Source organism: Dermacentor variabilis, chromosome 11 (assembly GCF_050947875.1).
Source record: "Dermacentor variabilis isolate Ectoservices chromosome 11, ASM5094787v1, whole genome shotgun sequence".
NCBI lineage: Eukaryota > Metazoa > Arthropoda > Arachnida > Ixodida > Ixodidae > Dermacentor > Dermacentor variabilis.
Window position 1 is genome coordinate 110,289,790 of NC_134578.1, and position 20,587 is coordinate 110,310,376.

The 20,587-nt window shown below is 47.3% G+C and overlaps 1 protein-coding gene across 3 annotated transcripts in view; it reads left to right on the plus strand.

The window, feature by feature from the left end:
• LOC142564032 (TNF receptor-associated factor 6-like) overlaps positions 1 to 20,158 on the plus strand; it is a 66,408-nt gene extending 46,250 nt beyond the window's left edge. Inside the window, exons 1-2 of one of the 3 annotated variants that reach the window (XM_075674846.1) lie at positions 14,590 to 14,973; positions 18,942 to 20,158. In XM_075674846.1, coding sequence (XP_075530961.1) covers positions 14,689 to 14,973; positions 18,942 to 20,141 — 1,485 coding nt within the window. In that variant the 5' untranslated portion in view covers positions 14,590 to 14,688 and the 3' untranslated portion in view covers positions 20,142 to 20,158. Of the gene's footprint in view, positions 1 to 14,589; positions 14,974 to 18,941 lie in introns of those variants that run through there. The other 2 variants (XM_075674845.1, XM_075674848.1) reach the window with 2 other exon arrangements.
• Positions 20,159 to 20,587: the final 429 nt, after the last annotated feature.

Sequence of the window (20,587 nt, forward strand, 5' to 3'; positions counted from 1 at the left end):
GTCACGCAGGGCTTTTTCGGAGGCATTCAGCGGCGACCATACTGGACCGTTATGCTCGCCACTGTGGCCTTCAATGCTCCCCTCAAAAATCTGAATTTATGCACATACGCCCCTCACCAAAGTGTACGTTTAAAATTGTGCTCTCTCTCGAAACGGGGCCAATTCCTGAACGCGAAGTCCGAGTACTGGGGCTTTTCATTCCTAAACATAGACGGTCAGACACTACCCTGGCCAATCTCTTAAGGGGTTACCAGGCGAGCCGCATGGTCCGCCGCGTTTCCAACAAATGTGGGGCGTTGCGGTGCAAAGAAGCCTTGCGGCTGGCGCATGCATTCGTTACCTGTCGAATCTTATATTCCACTCCCTACCTCCACTATCGGAAACAAGAACTGGATGCAATCGAAGTCATCCTCTGCAAAATTATTAAGAGAGCCTTCTATCTCCACGTGAACACCTCCAACCAGCGTCTCCTGGGCCCTGGCATGGTGAGCATGTTCCGGGACCAAGGAGAGGCTCACTTAACCAACCAATGCACACGTCTCTCTAAGACACTGTCGAGTCACTGCCTCCATGCTCGACTGCACATCGAAACACACCACCCTTATATAAGAGCGAGTAGGACTCCCCTTAGAGTAGAGATGCGCCCTCCACGTACACCCTCTTCCTAACAACATGACACGTGAGGACCATACTGGCAGGCGCCTGGCGCGGGCAGAAGCCCTGGGCCGCCATTATGAGGTGAAACCCGGCACCTATTACGTCGACGCCTCCGGCCCTCACCGTAGGGGATGGTACGCGGCCGCAATCGTGCACCTGTCCAGAACTGTTAATAGGATTACATTTCGCGCCTGCAACATAACTCAAGCGATGGAGGCCGCCATTGAATTTGCTACTACCCACTCCGATTCTAAAACAATTATCCCCGACTCGCGAGGGGCCTGTCTGAGCGCCGAGAAAGGCTGGGCTCCACAATTAGCCTACCGACTATTTCAACATTGCCCCTACACGGGGTTCCCCAGTCCTTAGAACATAGCATGGTCTCCTGGCCATATGGGTCTCGAGGGCAATGAGGCAACCGACGCTGCCGCCCTCGCACTTCCTTTCTGGGCTTTCTTTGTCGACCCCCTAGACCAGGATCTCGAATCAATTCCCGTGTATTTCTTGAAAGACGTTGTCCTTCATTATCGATCTGGCCATAACCTTTACCCTTGTCCGAGTAAAGGACTATGTAAAATGGAGGAGCGGCTTCTACTCGGTCTCTATACCAAAACTCTGCTGTGCCCGGCAGCTCTCAAGGATTTTTATCCTTCCTTCACGGGCAGTTGTCCGCAATGTGCGTAGAAGTCTTGGGACATCGACCACACGGTGTGGGCCTGCCCATTTAACCCAGCTATTGCCCCTCATTCGAACCCCATTCGAAAAGACTGGGAAGCGATCCTACTCGGCTGCTATGACCTGCAGGCCCAGGGGGCCTTGGTCGCGCGACCGCGGGCAGCGGCCGACACCAGTAGGGTATCGTAATAGGGATCCTACCTCGTATTTGTAAGGGCCTGGGCCTTAAGAACCGGCTAAAGCATTCCTCGATGTGCTTCTATTTTGAGAGCATTAAAGGTTTTTCAACACCGCTGTCTCCGTTTGTGCTTCGACGCTGCGCATGTTACGTAGCATCAAATGCACTTGTGCTTGCCTTGTTGCACAACAGGCGTCGCACCGTCGAATGATGCGAGTCAACCCAAGACTACTCACGGTGATGTCTAGCGACCGACCTAGGCACGGCCGTCATACCTGGCTTAACGATGATTGGATGCCTAAGTACATAATTACAGCTGCATCAAATGTTAACCAAATGAAGCCAACGCTTACCCAGGCTAAACCAAGCATTCGCTTTGCATATCCAAGGGTTAGCTGTGCTAAGCCGTAGCCATATTTTGCTTCCCGAAACGCGCACTTCGAATTTATGCTAACGCTTCCGTTACCCATTAGATTCCAGGAATGAGCATCTCTTCCGACTGGGGAACTGAGATGTGGGATTAAACGGTCCGGGTAGTTGAATAAACGACATTTAGGGGGCGCTTCAGAGGGGAGCGCACCTTAGGTCGTGATGACCTGCGTCTCTGGCTAGTTGATGATCGAACCCAAAAGTAACGAAAAGTTACGAGATGGTATCAGTAGTGTAATTTGCCAGCGGAGAGAAGAGGAACGGCTGCAAGTGAAGCAGAGGCCTGCTTGAAGGAGGTTCGGAGGAGGTTTCACCGACTGACGCCGAAATCAAGAGGTGCCAATGGACGTGGCAGCGAGGACGACATGGCGGCCATGAAGAAGCCCAGCCAAACGTTCGTCGATCACGTGCCATCTGTGTAGCTGAAGTTAGAAGCAGTCCTGAACGCGTAATTCAACGCGTCTAGAGTGCGTCAACGAGAAACAAACGAAGAATGAAACGAGAACGAATGCAACAAGAAGCGCAACGACACGGTCAAGGAGTGATCCAATGGCGACAGGTCGTCCCCGGCAGACGCAACCGAGCACCGGGTTCGTGCCACCAGCACCGTTGCAATTCCAGAGACTAGAAGAGTTGAGAGCATGGCGGCAAAGCTTCATGCGACACAGGACAGGCTCGCATTTGACGGAGCAAGACGGAGCAGATGAAGTAGACGCTCTGACTTATTGTCCCGGCGGAGATGCAGTGGATATTCTCCTCCCAGGTCAAATACCCCTCCAAGGTCGAATAAGCAAAAGTGGTCGCCAAAGGAGAGGAAAATACAGCATAGCTGTGGCAGATGTGGAGGACAAGATCACCATGAGAAAACCAGCTGCCCGGCATTGAAGACGAAATGTCATTCCTATGGCAAAAAGGGCACTGCAGGAAAACGTGCCGCAGTAAAACACTCGGAGAAGTAAAGGGAGAGGCAACCCCAATGCAGATATAGCCCTACGTTCGAACAAACCGGCAGAGGCGTGAAGAAAGCTTGTCAACATCGACAGAGAACAGATGAGCTTCCAAGCAGGCGCTGTCGCCTATGTCAATGCAGTGCAACCGGGAATAGTGACTATTTGAAAAATGTTACTCCAATCACGAAGAAACTGTCTGGGGCGGAGGACAACCGCTAAAAGTACTGGACAAGCTAAACGCCTTGCTTAGTTGTGGCGAAACCAGCTTTCATGATGAGCTGTATGCACTGGAAGGCCTAGACAAGACCCTCCTTGGACGTCGAGCTAGTTTGCTTGGAAGATTGTGCGACTTCAACAACACATCATTGAAGATCCAAGTGCAGAGCGAAGTTCCCTGAACTTCGTAAGTCTTGCAGAAATGCAAGGGGAATACTTGACCAAGGTCAATACCGAGGCCCGTCTAGTATCTGTTAGTGTTTCCCACAGAGTACCTTTGGCGTTGCTTGACAAGTCGAGGTCCAGCTAAAGACAAAGAAGCGAAAGGCATTATCCGAACAGTGAAAGAGCCAACTCCGTGGTGCTCAGCGATGGTAGTAGTTCCCAAATTGAATGGCGATGTCCGAATTTGTGTAGATCTGACTAACCTAAACAAAGCCTCGAAAGAGAGAAACTGATTCTCCTTTCAGTGGAAGAAACATTAGGGAGACTGTCAGAAGCAAAGTTGTTTCGGTAACTGGATGCGAAAGCCGGATTTTAGCAGATCAAACTCTCGGAAGATTCACAATTGCTCGCATCATTCATAACCCAATTCGCCCGGTATTACTTTCGAAGGTTTCCTTTTGTGATATCCTCAGCGCCTGAACCCTTCCAGAGGAGGATGACTCTGATTCTTAAAGGCCTGCCAGGAGTGGTGCGTCACGTGGATGGCATTTTGGTCACCAAAACCACACTTCCTGAGCATGACAGGTGGCGTTTATCAAAGCTTAAAGCCGCAGGGGTGACACTGAACGAAAAATGGGAGTTTGCAAGTACTTGAGTGAAGTTAGTGGGCCGCATCCTGAGCGAAAACTGGATTCAGCCAGATCCAGGAAGAGTGAAAGCAATAGTAGCTTTTCCTGTACCATGCACAGTAACAGAGGTGCGTCAGTTTATTGCCATGACAAACCAAGTAAGAAAGTTTATACAGAACCTGTCCGACAAGATGAGACATCTCGGGGAACTCCTCAGAAAGTACATAGTGTGAAGCGGGGATATACAACAAATCAATAATTCGACCAGGTCCACAAAGACATCCAAGAAGCAGCGGTACTCGCCGTGTACCCCGAAAAGCAGCTGGTAGTCTATGCAGATGCCTCGTCCTACCGTCTTGCTGGTGTATTATTGTAGAAGGACAAGGATGGTCGTGTGAAACCAGCTGCTTTTGCGTCGAAAGTACGCAGTGAAACGGAGTGCAGGTATGCTGAAATCGGGAAAGAGGCATATGCTCTTACATGAGCATGTGAACGCTTCAAAAAGTTCCTTATATGGACGAAGTTTCATGTGAAAAACTACCATAGACATCTGATTCCACTACTAAGAGATCAATACCTAGACAAGATCCCAGCAAGAATTCAGAGCTTCAAGCTGAGACTCCTGTGTTTGAACTATTCCATCGAGCGGGGTTCCTCGGAAGGAGATGTGGACTACAGACACACTCTCGAGAGCACCAATAAAACCTGCAGAGAGCATGGAAGATCAAGTTCAATCATATGTTCATGCTAGCAAAGGAATGCTAGCAGCATCGAGCATCAAATCAAATCAAATCAGCTTATTTTTCATCACAAGGATGAGGGAGTATCTGCCTAAAAGAAATACAGTGCACAAAGGGACAATCCAACGTGGCAACAAATAACGGAATATTGCACTGATAGCTGTCCAAGCTAGAACCGCATTCCACCGGAGATACCCTCGTACTTTAAGTACGGAGACAGTCTCACAGTGCACGACAATATATTAGTAACAGACAACAGCTTGCTGATTGCAAAGATTATCTGGAAGAAAGCCCTTCGCCAACTGCACGCAGGCATCAAGGGGCGTCAAAGAGTAGAAAAATGGCAAAAATTTCAATCTAGTGTCCCAGGTCAAGTGCTCCGATTCAAGAGATTGTCGCAAACTGAGCCACCTGATGCAAGAACAAACTTGATCCGCGGCTGAAAGTTATTGCTAACTTGTTTGAACTGAGAGGCAAGCAATATTTGGTCGTTGTAGATTATTACCCCCGATATCTAGAAGTCTTATCTACGAAACACGACTACGGATGCAGTGATAGCTCCGTTGAAGTCATTGCTTGTCCTTAATAGAATACCAGAGACGTTTAGGTCAGACAACGGACCGCAATGCACATCCGGGAAGTTAAACTTCGCTAAGGAGTACCGAATAAGGCATGTCAAAACAGTCTACACTATCCCAAGAGCAACGGTGAAGCAGAAAGAATGGCGAAAACTGCCACAGACATATTCAGTAAAACTAAAGATACAAGCTTGGGACTACCTAGGTACACGACGACTCCTGGACGTTGTGGATATGCTCCAGCGCCGCTTTTAATGGGAAGACAGATTACGGCGACTTTACTTACCCTGCCATCTCTGCTAAGTTATAAGTTGCCGAACCATGAGGAATTCCGGAGAGACAAGGAAGAGAAGCGGAAGAAAGCCCAAAGTTACAACCAGAGGCACAACGTCAGCGTTCGAGGCGAGTTGGCCGAAGGAAGCTCAGTCTGGGTGAAAAAACCTGGTACAGTGGGCTGACTCGTGAAAAAGAACAAGCCAAGGTCCTGGGTCGACAGTCTTCTGCAGCGAAAACTTGTTCGGAACACATACCATTTTGTTCTTGCGGCTGCAACTCGAAAAGATCACGTAAACATCGCACATTAAGAGGAAATAGAACCAACTTCCAGACAGCTAGAACAAAGGCCCAAAATGATAACTACACCAAAGAATTAAGAATATTGCCTTGCCTCCGACCTGAGCGAAGAAGTGTGTATCTTCTCTAGATATGGACGACGCATTGTGAAACCCATCAGATTCCAGGAATGGCCGTGTCTTACGAGTGGGGAAGAGAGATGTGGTATTAAACGGTTTGGGTAGTGGAATAAATGGCATTGAGGGGGCGCTTTACACTTCAGTGGGGAGCGCACCCTGGGTCTTGAGGTCGTGCGTTTCTCGCCCGTTCATGATCCAGCCCAAAAGTAACGCAATTTACGACACATACATCCACACTACATCTCACCACACTTGACCAGATTTAACATGATCAAAGTGCTTGCATGACTTCTTTACTGTATTCATATTTTCTTCCTCTGACAAATAATCTTCACTTCTAAAATCACTATCGGGACCACAGCTACAGTTAAGTGACTGACGCGCCCGCAGTCGAGATAGATGGCTATGTCAAAAAGGGGCGTACAAATTACCTAATGCAGTCCCAAAACTATTATGTTCATTCAATTCTTAGTAAGCATAAAAACCAAGGCTTTCATGTTAATGCCTTTATCCGGAACGAAATGCGACATCATTTTTGCCCTCCAATCATTACATGACGCCTGTACGCGAGAATAAATAGTTGAATATCTGAAGCTGGTGTTACTAATGGGTTGTTCTCCTTTCTTCTTTGATGTATTTAATGTGCTTATGATAGCTTTGGTTGAGGCAGTTGCTTTGTTCACTCCTTTTTTGTAATTCATAACCCTGTGCAATTATTGCTTTTAAAGACACGTTAATATGTAGTATATCACTGTATATGGCGTATGATTATGCCTCCTGGTACACTGACTCCTGTGCTGTCATAAAAAAGCCTTCAGCAACATTCAATCTGTTTGCAACAGCTTTGCCGTTGGAGGGCTTGTTGACAATAAAGTTCCTATTTTGTCTTATTACTTCAGCTGCCATTTTGTTATTCCACTACTGACGCTCTCTGCACACGTGCACGCCTTTGCCGTCTACTGTGCTCTGCAAGATACTGCTGCTGTATCTGTCAGTATTCTAGCAATGGTAGAAAAACAAAAGAAAGGCCACGTGACGGCACGGCTCTATGGCGGGCCAACATGGAGAGGGACAACAGGGTGCCTTTTTCCCGCTTCCAATTGAATGAAAGATAAGCGCACTTTTTTTTATCTGTCGTTATGTGGCAAGCAGACGCTGACCTTATCGAAACGGCTACAAGACAAAAATGAAGGTGTTTTCCGCACGCCGTACATTTGTCTGTGGTGTGTATATATACTGAAGCTGCCTATTGACAGTGGCTCCTGAGACGAGTCAGTGCTTGCTAACCCGCCAACGGTAATTGCGTTTCGTCATTCCTCGGCAACTTCTGCTCGCCTTATGGAAAACTGAACATTGATAATTTATCTTTGCTGAATAAGTTTTAATGGCTCCTGCACGAACAAGGCGGTTAGGTTAGAAAGGATCCTGCTTGCCTATTGTTCTTGGTGGGACATTGCGAGCCGCCGACAGCTTCATGAGGTGCGGAATCCGATTGAAGAAGCAGTGCAAGTGCTATTCGCGTTGTCTGCTACGGTCCTCGGTGCATTTTTACTTTTACGTAGGAAAATTAAAAACTGCCTGCTTGTTTCTACGGCATATTCACCTGCAATATGCGATTTTCACTGTTTTTAACTGAGAGCCAAGCAGATGAGCCGATTTTCCTGAGAACGAGCGAATTTACTGTCAAGTCGCGCAATGCGTACAAAGGTACTTACCACGGCATTTAGAGAGCCCACGCGCTCTCTTGTCTCCTTAAAGGTTTCTTCTACCTGTGCAACACAAATTCTTCTAGAGTAGGAAGTGTTCATAGACAGTTGGCCAATGGCTTACAACTTTTGGCAGCTGGTCTTCCGATAATAGATGTTTGGCATAACGAGGAACACATTAAGTAAAAGGTTGAACAAATTATTCCGTCACTGGCTTTTTTCAGAGAAAAACGAAATTCTCGGATAAAGATAACTTAGCTGCGAGGAGTTAACCAGTATTATAAGACTGCTGTTGAGAGAGCAGCATCGCCAAACCTGTTACTCCAATATAGACAATACTAATACACCCTAAAATAGAGTACGTGTCAGCCGCACGGGATCCCTATCAGGCATACCCAATAACTGGCTTAGAAGCCCTGCAGAAACGTGCTGTACGCTTCATCTTTTCAGATTATTCGCGAAAAACCAGTGTAACAGCATTAAGAAATCGCGTCGAGCTTGAAGCCTTGTCCCTTCGTCGTAATTTATCTCGTTGAACACTATTCTATAAGCCTTACTATCAACTATCCCTTCATAACGAGTTCATGCGTGAACCCTCAGCCATTTTTCCGCGTGGGGACCATTCTTGCAAACTCAAATGCATAATCTGTCGTTCCCTCGAATTTGGTCAGCCATTTATACCTCGCAGCGCGATAGAGTGGAATAATCTCCCATCGCACATTGTCACGGAAACAAATGCCTGGAAATTTACAGACCCTCTACGCAGTACCATGCATACCTAATATATTGCGTTTCATTCTCTGATAAGTACACTGTTTTTTTTCAAGCGCCGATAACCAAAGTCTCCGTGACGTTGTCATAGTTCGTGCAAATCATTTTAAGTTGCTGTACTGATAACTATTTTTATTGTTTGGTTTCTTCTGTGTTTATACGATCATGCACTATAATTAATTTTGTCCCAGTTTTGTTTTTATATTGTATTTACATATCGCACTGTTCCTTGCCTCACCGATGTAACCTTTACCCTATGTCATCCCCTCCCTAGAGGGCCTTTACGGTTATTGTGAAATAAAATAAAAATAGAATATAGTAGCACTTAGAACAAAAATTTCGATTCGTAAACTTTTGTGCGATATTTTTATCATATATTTCACAGCCAGATACAGCGTCTCCTAATAATAATAATAATATTTGGGGTTTTACGTGCCAAAACCACTTTCTGATTATGAGGCACGCCGTAGTGGAGGACTCCGGAAATTTTGACCACCTGGGGTTCTTTAACGTGCACCTAAATCTAAGCACACGGGTGTTTTCGCATTTCGCCCCCATCGAAATGCGGCCGCCGTGGCCGGGATTCGATCCCGCGACCTCGTGCTCAGCAGCCCAACACCATAGCTACTGAGCAACCACGGCGGGTGTACAGCGTCTCCGTGAAGTCATGGTGCACTTTTGACCGGTCACAGGAAACGAACGAAACAAGATATAAATGTGAAATATGCACCAAATAAAAGAAAACTCTCCAAGTTTCATAACTGTTCAGTGTAGTTCGTGTAGTTCTCCCGTATAGCCTCCACAGACTCGTAACTTACTGATAGCCTACCAGAATGGTGTTTGTCCAGCAAACTGCCGGTATTTTCAACTGCTTCTCCCGCCGATTAATGTTATTCCTATGTGGTGGCGCTTCGTTCTACACGCGGTGACGCTCACTGTGCGCTTTGGTGACGGATTCGAATTTAGAGAGCCACAGAACAGACTCAACTTTCATCTGTACCGCATCTCGACTGGTCTCGGCTAATCCGCTCCAGCGTAGTTCGTGGGGCTGCATCCTGACTAGTGTGCCCATAGCAGTGCACATTATATTACGGAAACTTCGAGGGTTTTCTTTGATTTTGTAAGGATGTCAGTTTTATGTCTTGTATTGTTGCTTTCCAGTGACTGGTCAAAATGCACCATGACTTTACGGACACAGTGTATAATGTGAGTTGACGTGTTTCAAGTGACAGTAGTGTATCGCGGAAACAGGCCGGAAATTTCTCCCGCTATTGCGTTGCGTGTAAGCATGTCACTTATTACCTCAATGTTTTTCTGCACCAAAGCCTTAGCACGGACAATACTACCTCCCCCCAATCTCTGCTTCTTCCGTGCTTGTGTATGCCAAATCTGCTGTCTACAGCCTTTGACCGGTCTCGTTTACTGAATTTTTTTGCGAGAGTATTCGGAGATAGTTCATGCGACAAACGATCAGCTTTGGTAGCATTGTAACATGCAAAACGAAGAACTGAATTTTGCTATTAGAAAATTGTAAGTTTTGTTTTTGGTATGTATATGCGCCTACAGGACGTGCAGTTTGTCCGGTACATACGAGATACTCAGGTCTGCAATATCGTTTCGTGTGTTGTACTTCGTGCTCTACAGAATTCGTTAATGAAAAGGCGAAATGACCCACGTTCATCTGTCTGCCATTGGCCTGCCGAAACGCAATAGCCACGAGCTTTGACGTCCTCCCATAGGTCGTGGCACCAGGGTGGCATAGCAGGATTGGCCTACCTGGCGCAGTACTTGCCCACAACCTCCTATATGAATACAAGAATCAAACCCCGGCCCTCAGTCCCCAGCAGCTGCCGAGCAACTGACCACCGGCGGCCAGACCTGTGACGCAGCAGACGGTGCTAAGAATCTGTGGATCTGGACAAGCCGCCATTGCAATCTGACCCTGCCAACGTTTAACGCTAGAACGTTATCTCGTGAGGAGAGTCTAGCCGTGCTATTGGAGCAATTAGCGGGCATTAAATGGGATATAATAGGGCTCACTGAGGTTAGGAGGACAATTGAAGCATATACAGTGCTAAAAGCGGGCACGTCCTGCGCTATGGGGGCTTAGCGAAGAGACGAGAACAAGTAGTCGCATTTCTGATTATAAGAGTAAATGGAGAATACCTTAGTAACTTGCGATTCGCTGATGATATTGCCTTGCTTAGTAACTCAGGGGACCAGTTGCAAAGCATGCTCACTGACCTGGGCAGGTAAATTAGCAGCGGGGGTCTAAACATTAATCTGCAGAAAACTAATTTTAACAGTCTCGGAAGAGAACACCAGTTTATGATAGGTAGCGAAGCACTAGAAGTGGTAAGGGAATACATCTACTTAGGGCAGCTAGTGACCGCGGATCTGGATCATGAGACTGAAATAATCAGAAGAATAACAATCTGCTGGGGTGCGCTTGGCAGGCATTCTCAGATCATAAACAGCAGGTTGCCATTACCCCTCAAGCGAAAAGTGTATACCAGCTGTGTCTTACCGGTACTCACCTACGGGGCAGAAACCTGGAAGCATACGAGGCGGGTTCTATTTAAATTGAGGACGACGCAACGAGCTGTGGAAAGAAGAATGGTGGTTGTAACGTTAAGGGAGAAGAGAAGACAGCAGATTGGGGGAGGGAAGAAAGCCGAGTTAATGACATCTTAGATGAAATCAAGAAAATAAATGAGCATGGGCAGGGTGTGTAATGAGGAGGGAAAATAACCTTTGGTCATTAAGGGTTACGGACTGGATTCCAAGAGAAGGGAAGCGTAGCAGGGGGTGGCTGAAAGTTAGGGGGGCGGATGAGATGAACAAGTTTGCAGGGACAACATGGCCACTATTGGCACGTGACCGGGGTAGTAGGAGAAGTATGGGAGAGGCCTTTTCCCTGCAGTGGGCGTAGCCAGGCTGATGATGATGATGATGCCGTCCTGGCTCATGTGTCATAACAGAGCAGGGTAAAATTTTAGGTAATGCTGATTTAAGCATTTAAGCCATGCATGAACAACAACACACACGCAAAGAAATTGCCATTACGAAAAGAAAGAGGCTGAAAATGACAGCTGTTAGAACAAAGCAGAATACAGCACCTAATAAAAATCGTGGTGTTGCCCTATTGGGTCTGCCGACAAAATCGCGCACGCGTCGAGCGCATTGCAGACGACAAGAGGAATGGACGTCTTCCACTCGCGCATCGAAACATTGCCACAACAGCAGGCTTAACTTATTTGATTTATCAGAAGAATGGCCTAATCAGCACGAGGGCAGAAACTGGCGCTTGTGGCGCAATTCTCGTTTACCTAGAGGGTATTCTAGATGACATAGGTCCGGTTGTATTTTCGAAGAAAGTATTCTGACCAAATACATAGAACCTTGTGTTGCCTTGCTCAGGGCCCAATGGTTCGGTCCCACCATGACGCACATTTTTCAAATTATATTTGAAGCATAAGCTTTTCGCAAGTCAGCAACAGCACCAAGCAGCCCGTGTCGGGAAAGTCCGAAAGGGCTTCCAAAGAAAACGTCACCCTAAAGAACTCAGCACCCTTCCAGTCTGTGAAGAAAGATGACGAGCAAAGCTGTGTATGTGGGCCCCTTAATGGCAAACTGCACTTCCACCGCGGGTCGGTCACGCGTTGCACTACGTTCAGCTTCGCCCACGTGTTGGAGCGCTTAACGCCTGCTTCGCCCTCACCGTGGATTGGACCGGTACTGCACTATCTTTGGCATCGGCCCGCATGTGAAAAACTGATCTACACGCGGACGCGTTCCGCCAGATCTAGCCATTGACAGCTTCGCTATAAAATATTCAGGCGGTCTTCAGAATATTTTTTTCTCTTCGCCAATGGTTTCTTCACTTCGCAGTTAGTCGTGCTTCCATCTTAGGCTGCCCGTTGGGGTCTCAGGAAATTGTTTTGCCACATCGTTTCGTTTCAGCAATCGCGACCTTTGTGCGTCAGCCATCCGAAACAGGTGATAAAATGGTCGGTAACAACATTCACTGAGCAAGGCGAGTAGTTAATTTCCAGACCGCTCCATGCCTACCAATGAGCGACGCCAACAACAGTCAGGAAAAGGGTGTACGTTTATCAGAGTGATAGTAGCCTCGGCAACGGCTGAGAGGACAGAGCCATAGAGAAAAAAATTTCAACGAGAGCGGACACTCCCACAGAACCCAGCGGCCAAATTGACTGTAGCACACCAAGCTAATGGTATTAACACCCTCCGGATTCGGGCGCGTTCGTTTTGAACGCCAGTTGTTACACGCCACGCCGGCTCCGCTGGAGGGCGCGGAATTATTTTTTTCGCTTCTGCTGAACCAGGCGCGGCCTCGGCGCGGTATAGTTTTATTTAGTAAAAATGATTGCGAAGGTTCTTTACAAGCTTTCACCGAATCTCTGTCATGTGCGATTTCACAAAGAGAACTCGACGTCTTCAGAAATGATGACATGTTTATTTTGCTCTTTATAAATGCTCGTTCCGGGCTTTTTATGCATTCATATAATGTTGTGGTACCAGGCAAACAGCAGTCGTTGCCATACGAAGCTCCCCCGGATGCCATCAGCTGAAAAAAAGGTAAATTACAAGCTAATATCATTTTGGTATATTGACCTAACAGGAATATTGCGTGTAGACGCGAAACGTGCGTAAGTGGTATATGAGCGGCATTAAAAATAAATTCACTTACGTACATTTCATAGCAAATAGTCTCCTCCCACACAATACCATAAAATCTCAAGAAAACATCCGATTTTCAAGCATCCCAGTCATTATTTCCTTCACTTTAAGGGCGCAAATACACGAGTGACTGTGCGTTTCCAAAACAACTTGGCCTCAGTCAACGCGATGGAACGCCAAGCACGCAGAGGTGGCTACAACACAGGCCCTCAGCCAGGCCATGTTACACACTAGCAGAATGCCTTCTGGTCGCACTCAAGACAGATTCATGGGTGCAAAGCCTGTTTCCAGTCGCTAAGAATAAAGAAATGTCAAGTTCTTGAGCTCCTCGGTGTTATCTTTCGCGCGTCCTGCAGGCGCAAGCAACACACCCGTGTTATCACTGTCGGCAATAGCTAGTCGCGTTTTCAACAAGCGTGAGCAGCGAAATAAGGTATATGTTGTTGCAGGGCCATTAAAACGTCACAAACTTGTCCCACTAAAATTCAGTACACGCAAAACTAACTCCCCCTAGCCGGCTTGCTCTTTTTGCTAACAGCTTCACAAACCCAGGCGCTGCGAGCATGCCTCAAAAGTATCCCAAAAAGTTGCGAAATGAATTACAATACTTTTTGGGGTCAGAGAATGGGTCACGAACTACTCCCAGTAAGATTCAGTGCACGCGAAACTGCGGCGCACAGCCGAGCTGCGTTTCGCTAACTGCGCCGAGCGCGGCCACTGTGCTTGAAAAGTACGCTAAAAAGTAGCTAAATTAGTTACAATAATGTGTGGGGCCAGAGAAAGCGCCAAAACTTGTCCCGGTAAGATTCAGTACACGTGAAATTGTGTCACAAGGCCCAGGCGCTTTTCGTCACAAAGCCAGGTGCGGCTTGTGTGCCCAAAAACTACCGGAATAAGTTATAATAATGCTTGCGCTCTTAGAAAGCGTCGCAAACATCTCCCAGTACGAGTAATTAACTCAAATTATTAGGCTTGGACGGTGCAGCTGTTTTTCGATAAGTGCGTCGCTATATAGGTTCAGTTTTGTGCAGTTAAGCCTACATGTGCTTGAAGCGCGTCGCAGAATGTCAAACAAAATTCCTCACCTTGCTGTAGTCCAGTAGTGCAGCGGTGCCGCGTCGAAGTGCAGATGGAACGCAAGAAAACGCCGGAAGCCACGAAACGGGTTACATCGAAAAGAGACGGGTCGCCGAGCACGCGAGCTTCACATGCGCAGCCGGCCTCGCTAGCTCCTGCGGCTTGTCTGGCGCATGACGTATGCACGCGCGTCTGGCGTGCCGCTAGCTTGTTGCTAGGCAACGCAAGTAAGTTGCAAAGTATAAGTTAATTTACACGCAAAACTTTTTTAAGTTTTAGTGGGAAAGAATACCAATAAAGCGTTGTCTGTAAGTTCATTTCACATTCTTTTTTTTTTTCTAAAGCTCGCGTCAACTAACGGATGGAGCTGAAACTAGGCGTGACGTGTTTCCTGTTGCCAGTTTTTGCCGCGTGTCCCCCCTTGTTGAATTTCTTTCTCTATGACAGAACGCTAGCAGCGTTTCGAAGTTTCCGCAGAACAGTTGGCTGTCGTTTCGCAGTCGACGTACGCGCCGTCCGCCATGGCTTCTCAAGGCAAGCGGCACACGCTGTGTGGTTTTACCGAGGAACTGGACTGGAGACCACTGCTCTTCGTCGAGCCTATTCCTGCGCACAGAATATGTGACGCATGCGGTGTGCTGCCCAGAGTGACCGTTTTTCTGCCCTGTCGACACGTGCTGTGCAAAAGCTGCTACGAGCAGTGCGTACTCGACGACGGACACGCCTGTCCACTCGACGGTGACCAGTTTCGCGAAGAGGACGCTGACTGGAGAGACTTTCCTTTGCAGAACCTGCTCGGGCGGAAGGTAAGCGAACGCGACGAAAAGAATGCGTCTGTTGTGGCTAGCAGGTCAATTTTGCAAAGTTCTTTGAATAGATTCGTAAAAGAAAATGGAGCTGCTTTGTCAGAAACACGGCTCATTTCTTTTTAGAGCGGAGGAATCATGTGCAAGCTAGATAGAAAAACAACGGAGATATTGCATAGGACATAAGGCAGGTAATTCGACGCTGTATTCATTACGTACAGCCGCCCTGATTTTTAATAATATAGCGCGAGCGTCGACTGAACTGCTGCTGAGCGCCTTATAACGGCGATAAGCGTGCAACAAGAGCGTGCAACAAGGCGAGTGCAACAAGGCTCGTGCGCGAACTCTCGCCTTGTTGCACGCTTATCGCCGTTATAAGGCGCTCACCAGCAGTTCAGTCGACGCTCGCGCTATATTATTAAAAATCAGGGCGGCTGTACATGATCTTACCTTGAACACGCCATAATCATAGGTTTCGCTGACTACTGAGTGAAAACCATGTAAACTTTCGTAGGATGAGAAAAGTACAGGGTAACAAGCTGTGTGTATAAACTAGCGCCATTCATTTATGAATTGCACTTCAATTCGGCCCTGCTTAATGGCATCAGTTAACTAGGCATAGGCTGTCCTTTCGGTTTCGTCGTCTATTTTAACGCAGGCATGACGCATTTTTCTTGTCTTCTTTCTCGTCTGTCTTGTTCTCTCCCCTTTTTTTATGCAACGGGTTCTTCGCGCCGTCGCAAGCTAGCTAGCATGCGTTTATCATCAACAGTCGTACTGAAATACTAAATTTGACAGCCATAGTCACTGATATACTCTAACTGACCATATGCGAAAAGTAGGTTTGCGGTAGCCACAGAGCGGGGAGGCCAATGCGCCCCAGATGCGTGGTCCCGAGGACTACGCTCTGGCGCCACCGGCAGTCGCATAACCACGGATCACCCGTCGTGGTTGCTCAGCGGCTTTGGCGTTGCGCTGCTGAACGCGAGCTCGCGGGGTCAAATCGCGGCAGCGGCGGCCGCGTTTCGATGTGGGCGAACTGCAAACTGCTCGTCTGCCGCGCATTGCGTGCACGTTAAAGAACCCCATGTGTTTAGAATTAATCCAGAGCCACCCACTGGCGTGGCTGATAATCAGAACTTCCCTCAATAAAACTTCTTAGGCAAGTCGGTTCATAATGTTTGAGATGTTGCGCTACCCGCCGTGGTTGCTCAGTGGCTATGGTGTTGGGCTGCTGAGCACGAGGTCGCGGGATCGAATCCCGGCCACGGCGGCCGCATTTCGATGGGAGCGGACCCGCCGTGGTTGCTCAGTGGCTATGGTGTTGGGCTGCTGAGCACGAGGTCGCGGGATCGAATCCCGGCCACGGCGGCCGCATTTCGATGGGGGCGAAATGCGAAAACACCCGTGTGCTTAGATTTAGGTGCACGTTAAAGAGCCCCAGGTGGTCAAAATTTCCGGAGTCCTCCACTACGGCGTGCCTCATAATCAGAAAGTGGTTTTGGCACGTAAAACCCCACATATTATTATTATTATTATTCGATGGGAGCGAAATGCGAAAACACCCGTGTGCTTAGATTTAGGTGCACGTTAAAGAACCCCAGGTGGTCAAAATTTCCGGAGTCCTCCACTACGGCGTGCCTCATAATCAGAAAGTGGTTTTGGCACGTAAAACCCCAATTATTATTATTAAGATGTTGCGCTAAGCATAGACATGGCCAAGTGCAGACTATCAAGTGAATTTTATTTAAGCATGAGGCGTAAATATAAGGAGTTCACCACACATCTGCAAGGATGTAACAAACAAAATTAACCCTTCGAAACCATTTCAAACCGTATTTTCTTTGTTCCTTCAATGCGCATGTGTTGTAAACTCCTTATGTTTAAGCCTGTGACCAAAATAAGTCAGTGGAACGCTTGCACTTGTCCGTGTCGGTAGCGTGCCCTCGTCGGCATTTAATTTAACAGCCCAGCTTCTACTTTGTATAAGAGGGTCATAGCGGCGACGCGTATAAAGGCAGCACTGAATGAAGCACCCAACACGAGATGGAGCAAAGCTTTTCAAATCCGACAGCAGGGTTAGCAGAAGATGGTCTTCCTCGTTCCTTTATCGCTGCATTATATCAAGGGATCCTGAGAAAAAAAATAATGATGCTTCGATCCATCGCGCGAAGAAAAAATACAGGAGACCAGTGCACCTTGTGCCGTATGCGCACACGTTATCGCATTATTTGATGAAGGTAACCAACCGACAGAATGTGAACTTACTTTTCAGTGCGCCTTGCAACATAAGTACCGTGTGCACTCGAATGAACGAGCATACGAGGCCCCTTTGCACCACCAATGGTTAAACTATGTTAACAGACAGCAGACGCAACGTGATTTGCCACAAATCGCTAAGCTGTGGTATGGGATGTGCAGGAGAAACAGGGCAGGGTTTTAATGAACGAGTACTTCAGCCGGCGGGGCGCCATAATGTGAAGAGCTTGTATAGATGGCATTTAGCGGGCCATTGGAATAGGTGGGCAAGCACTCTCATGCTTTAGATCACGAAATTTTGAGAGGCACACAAAAACCAAGGATGGAGAAATAATAGGGGCATTTTATATTAGAAAGGCAGGAAAAAGCTGTGTAAGCGTGCCGGCTCTCTCACTATCAGAAAAAAAAATGGCGTTTTTGTATGATGGACAATCACTGTGTCCTGCAGATGGCTTTGTGTACGCATGCATATATGGACGGGCAAAATGCCGCGCTTCAAGAAGGGACGGGAACAAACAGAGCTTGCACGTGAACAAGTGAGGGTGACAGACAAGTCATTGAGCTAATAACAACGCTTTTATTGCAGGTGCTGCAATATATATGCAAAACATTCTGAGTGGAGTAGACGAACAAAAAAAAAACAGGCTATTTTGCGCCACTATAGGAATGAAATCATCGCATATCGTGCGTTGTCATAGCAGGCTGTCACGTTTTCAATATAGCTAATCTAACAGCTATGGAGAGAAACAGATGGTACGCTGACAAAGGAATTTCCTTGCGACTGGATACAAAAGCTTCGCAAATCGCTCGTGCTCTTTGTTCCGTATTTCTACCTAAAATTGTGAATTTTCACAGATAGGTGTGTAGTCACATTCTTTGCAGTGCTGTGATAAACGACTAGGTACACACCCTTTCAGCGAGTATGGATGCTCTCTCAGCAGGCCATTCAAACGTCGGCGTATTCGGCTAATGTAGCAGCGTTTGCAGTTTACCATCAGTCTTGTCTGTCATGCTCTCTTCGTCTCGTAGAAGAGCTGTTTGTCGCAATTGTGTAACGACCACTCCAGACGAGTGCACTTCTTTGCCTCAGGAAGCCTCTCACTGCTGCCGAGTTCGAGGAACGCATACGTTAATGTACCGAGCCGTTCCTCGTCGTTGTGCGGCTCAGACGCGTGAGCACCGCGCTGTCCTACTGGAATGAAACTGGATCGCCGAACGTGAACGCAACGCCACCCAAACGGAGCAAACGAAGTTGCTTAATTGTAGTAAGGGATTTCACCTTCGACAGCCGCTCTCAATCCCAATGCACATACCACCAGTTCACACATATGGTACATCTGTGTGCGCACAGCATGTACAAAAGCCAAATTGCAATGCTTCTCGTAACGTTGTCCTCTACTGGGGTCGTGGCTGCTAGATTTATTCCTTCATTGTTCCTACCAGTTTCTGTTTGTATTGTGGTGAATATGCTAAAAGAACATTATTCACGCCGGTGTGAAAGCCTCCCCTCACGACAAATTCATTCGCTTTCCTTCATAGCCATATAGCGATGAGGCATATCTTGATGCCTCATCACGCAATGTCACAGTAGACGATCCTTGAAGTATTCGAGGTTCGAAGGCACGGAATAACACGAGAGATACTAATATCAAAGGTAATATGAAGAAGCTAATATGGAGACTTGCTCAGAACCTTCTTTTCTCTTTCAGGTAAAATGCTGGAATGAAGAACGGGGCTGCAACATGGTTTTGGCTGCGTCAGAGCTGAACAAGCATTTTTGCAATGACTGTGACCACCACTCTACGTCATGCCCTAATTGTTCAGAGGTCGTGCTCCGTAGCAATGTGGCCGCGCATTTACAAAGCAAATGCCAAGACTATGTGATAGCTGTGAGGTCCTGGGCTCTAGAAAAGGCAGACAGTGACCGGAAAATAATGATGGTGGCTCTAAATGCAAACTTTGACTTGCGAATGGTTGAAATGAAAGAGAGGCTAGACGAAGTTATTAGCGATCACACTGCCCAAAATTATCACCTAAATAACCTTTCACGTTCCATCAACTTGGTCAAAGAAACACTGCTACAAAGGTCAATCGGAAGTAGTACTTTGGATCAACTTGCTTCCCAATCTACAGTTACGTTATCGTCAGTTAGAGCAGTCGAGGAAACATGGATTGACCACAGGGGGGAGGCGCGCATGGTTTCAGCAGCAATAACCTATTCAATAAAAGAGCTCCAGGAATGCTTAGAAGCCACGACGCGAACTGTCCACAAGCTGGAAATGCTCAAGGAAATTTGCGACGGTGTTAATGTTCTGAGGGAAGCCTTTGGCAAAGTGTTGAACGACGCGGCAAGGACATTCAGCAGAAAGTGCGCCGGAAGTGTTGCGGGCAATGGTGAAGTGAAGGACACTGAGAAACAAGGAGGGCCGAGCGCAATGGATAAAGAAAAAGAACTCGCCCTAAGCACAATCAACGTTATGCGATATGAGTTTTCTGTTAAGGGATACAAAGCAATGAAAGACGACGCCTATTCGAAAGGCTTTCATTCTTACTCGAGTGAAAAGAGCTACATCTGTGGCTATCATGTGTCGCCAGGAGTGTACCTGGTTAAACAGGGAGATTATCTCTTACTGCATCCTCGAATTCAGCTGCACAAGGGTGTGATCGATGAATGTCTTCAGTGGCCTTTCAGTCAGAACATTCAGGTGACCGTCATACATCCAACCCAAAGCAAACAGTGCCAGAAAGTGTGGAAAAATAGCGGTGTACTTAAGTTGTATGGAAGACCCCAAGAAACAAGCAACGTCGGCTGTTACTGCGACACGGTTTCATTTCGCATAGATGACCTTGAACGTGAAGGGTACGCCTCGGAGGACAAGCTTCACATGGTGTGGGAGCTTCTTGCCTAGGACGTAGCAAGATAAATGAAAGAATTTTACCTATTTCTTAAAGTAGATATGCCATATTATTTCCTGAAAACAAACTTTGCTCTTCCAGATGCCTTCGTTGAAAGCAAAATAAAGTTTCGTCGAGAACTTTCTTCAGTCATGTTTCAATGTGTATGTGTGTGCAGGACATTGCTCGAGGGCGAGTTTATCAAATTGCCTTTGAGTTGTGTAACGTTCCCTTCAGAACAGTTTCAATGTAGGTCGCTCGCGGTCGGGAACAGTTGTAATATATTTCTTCGTGGTTTTCTTGCGATTGCAATTATATGGACACTCGAGCTGCATATTTGCCGTCGCCGTCATGTTCCGTGTAAAGGGCGATAACACCGCCGCCGTGAGTTGTATGCTGTATGTGCGAGTGAAAGCACATGAGGGAAGCTGGCGATCGCGGCTCAGTCTTGCGCGCACGA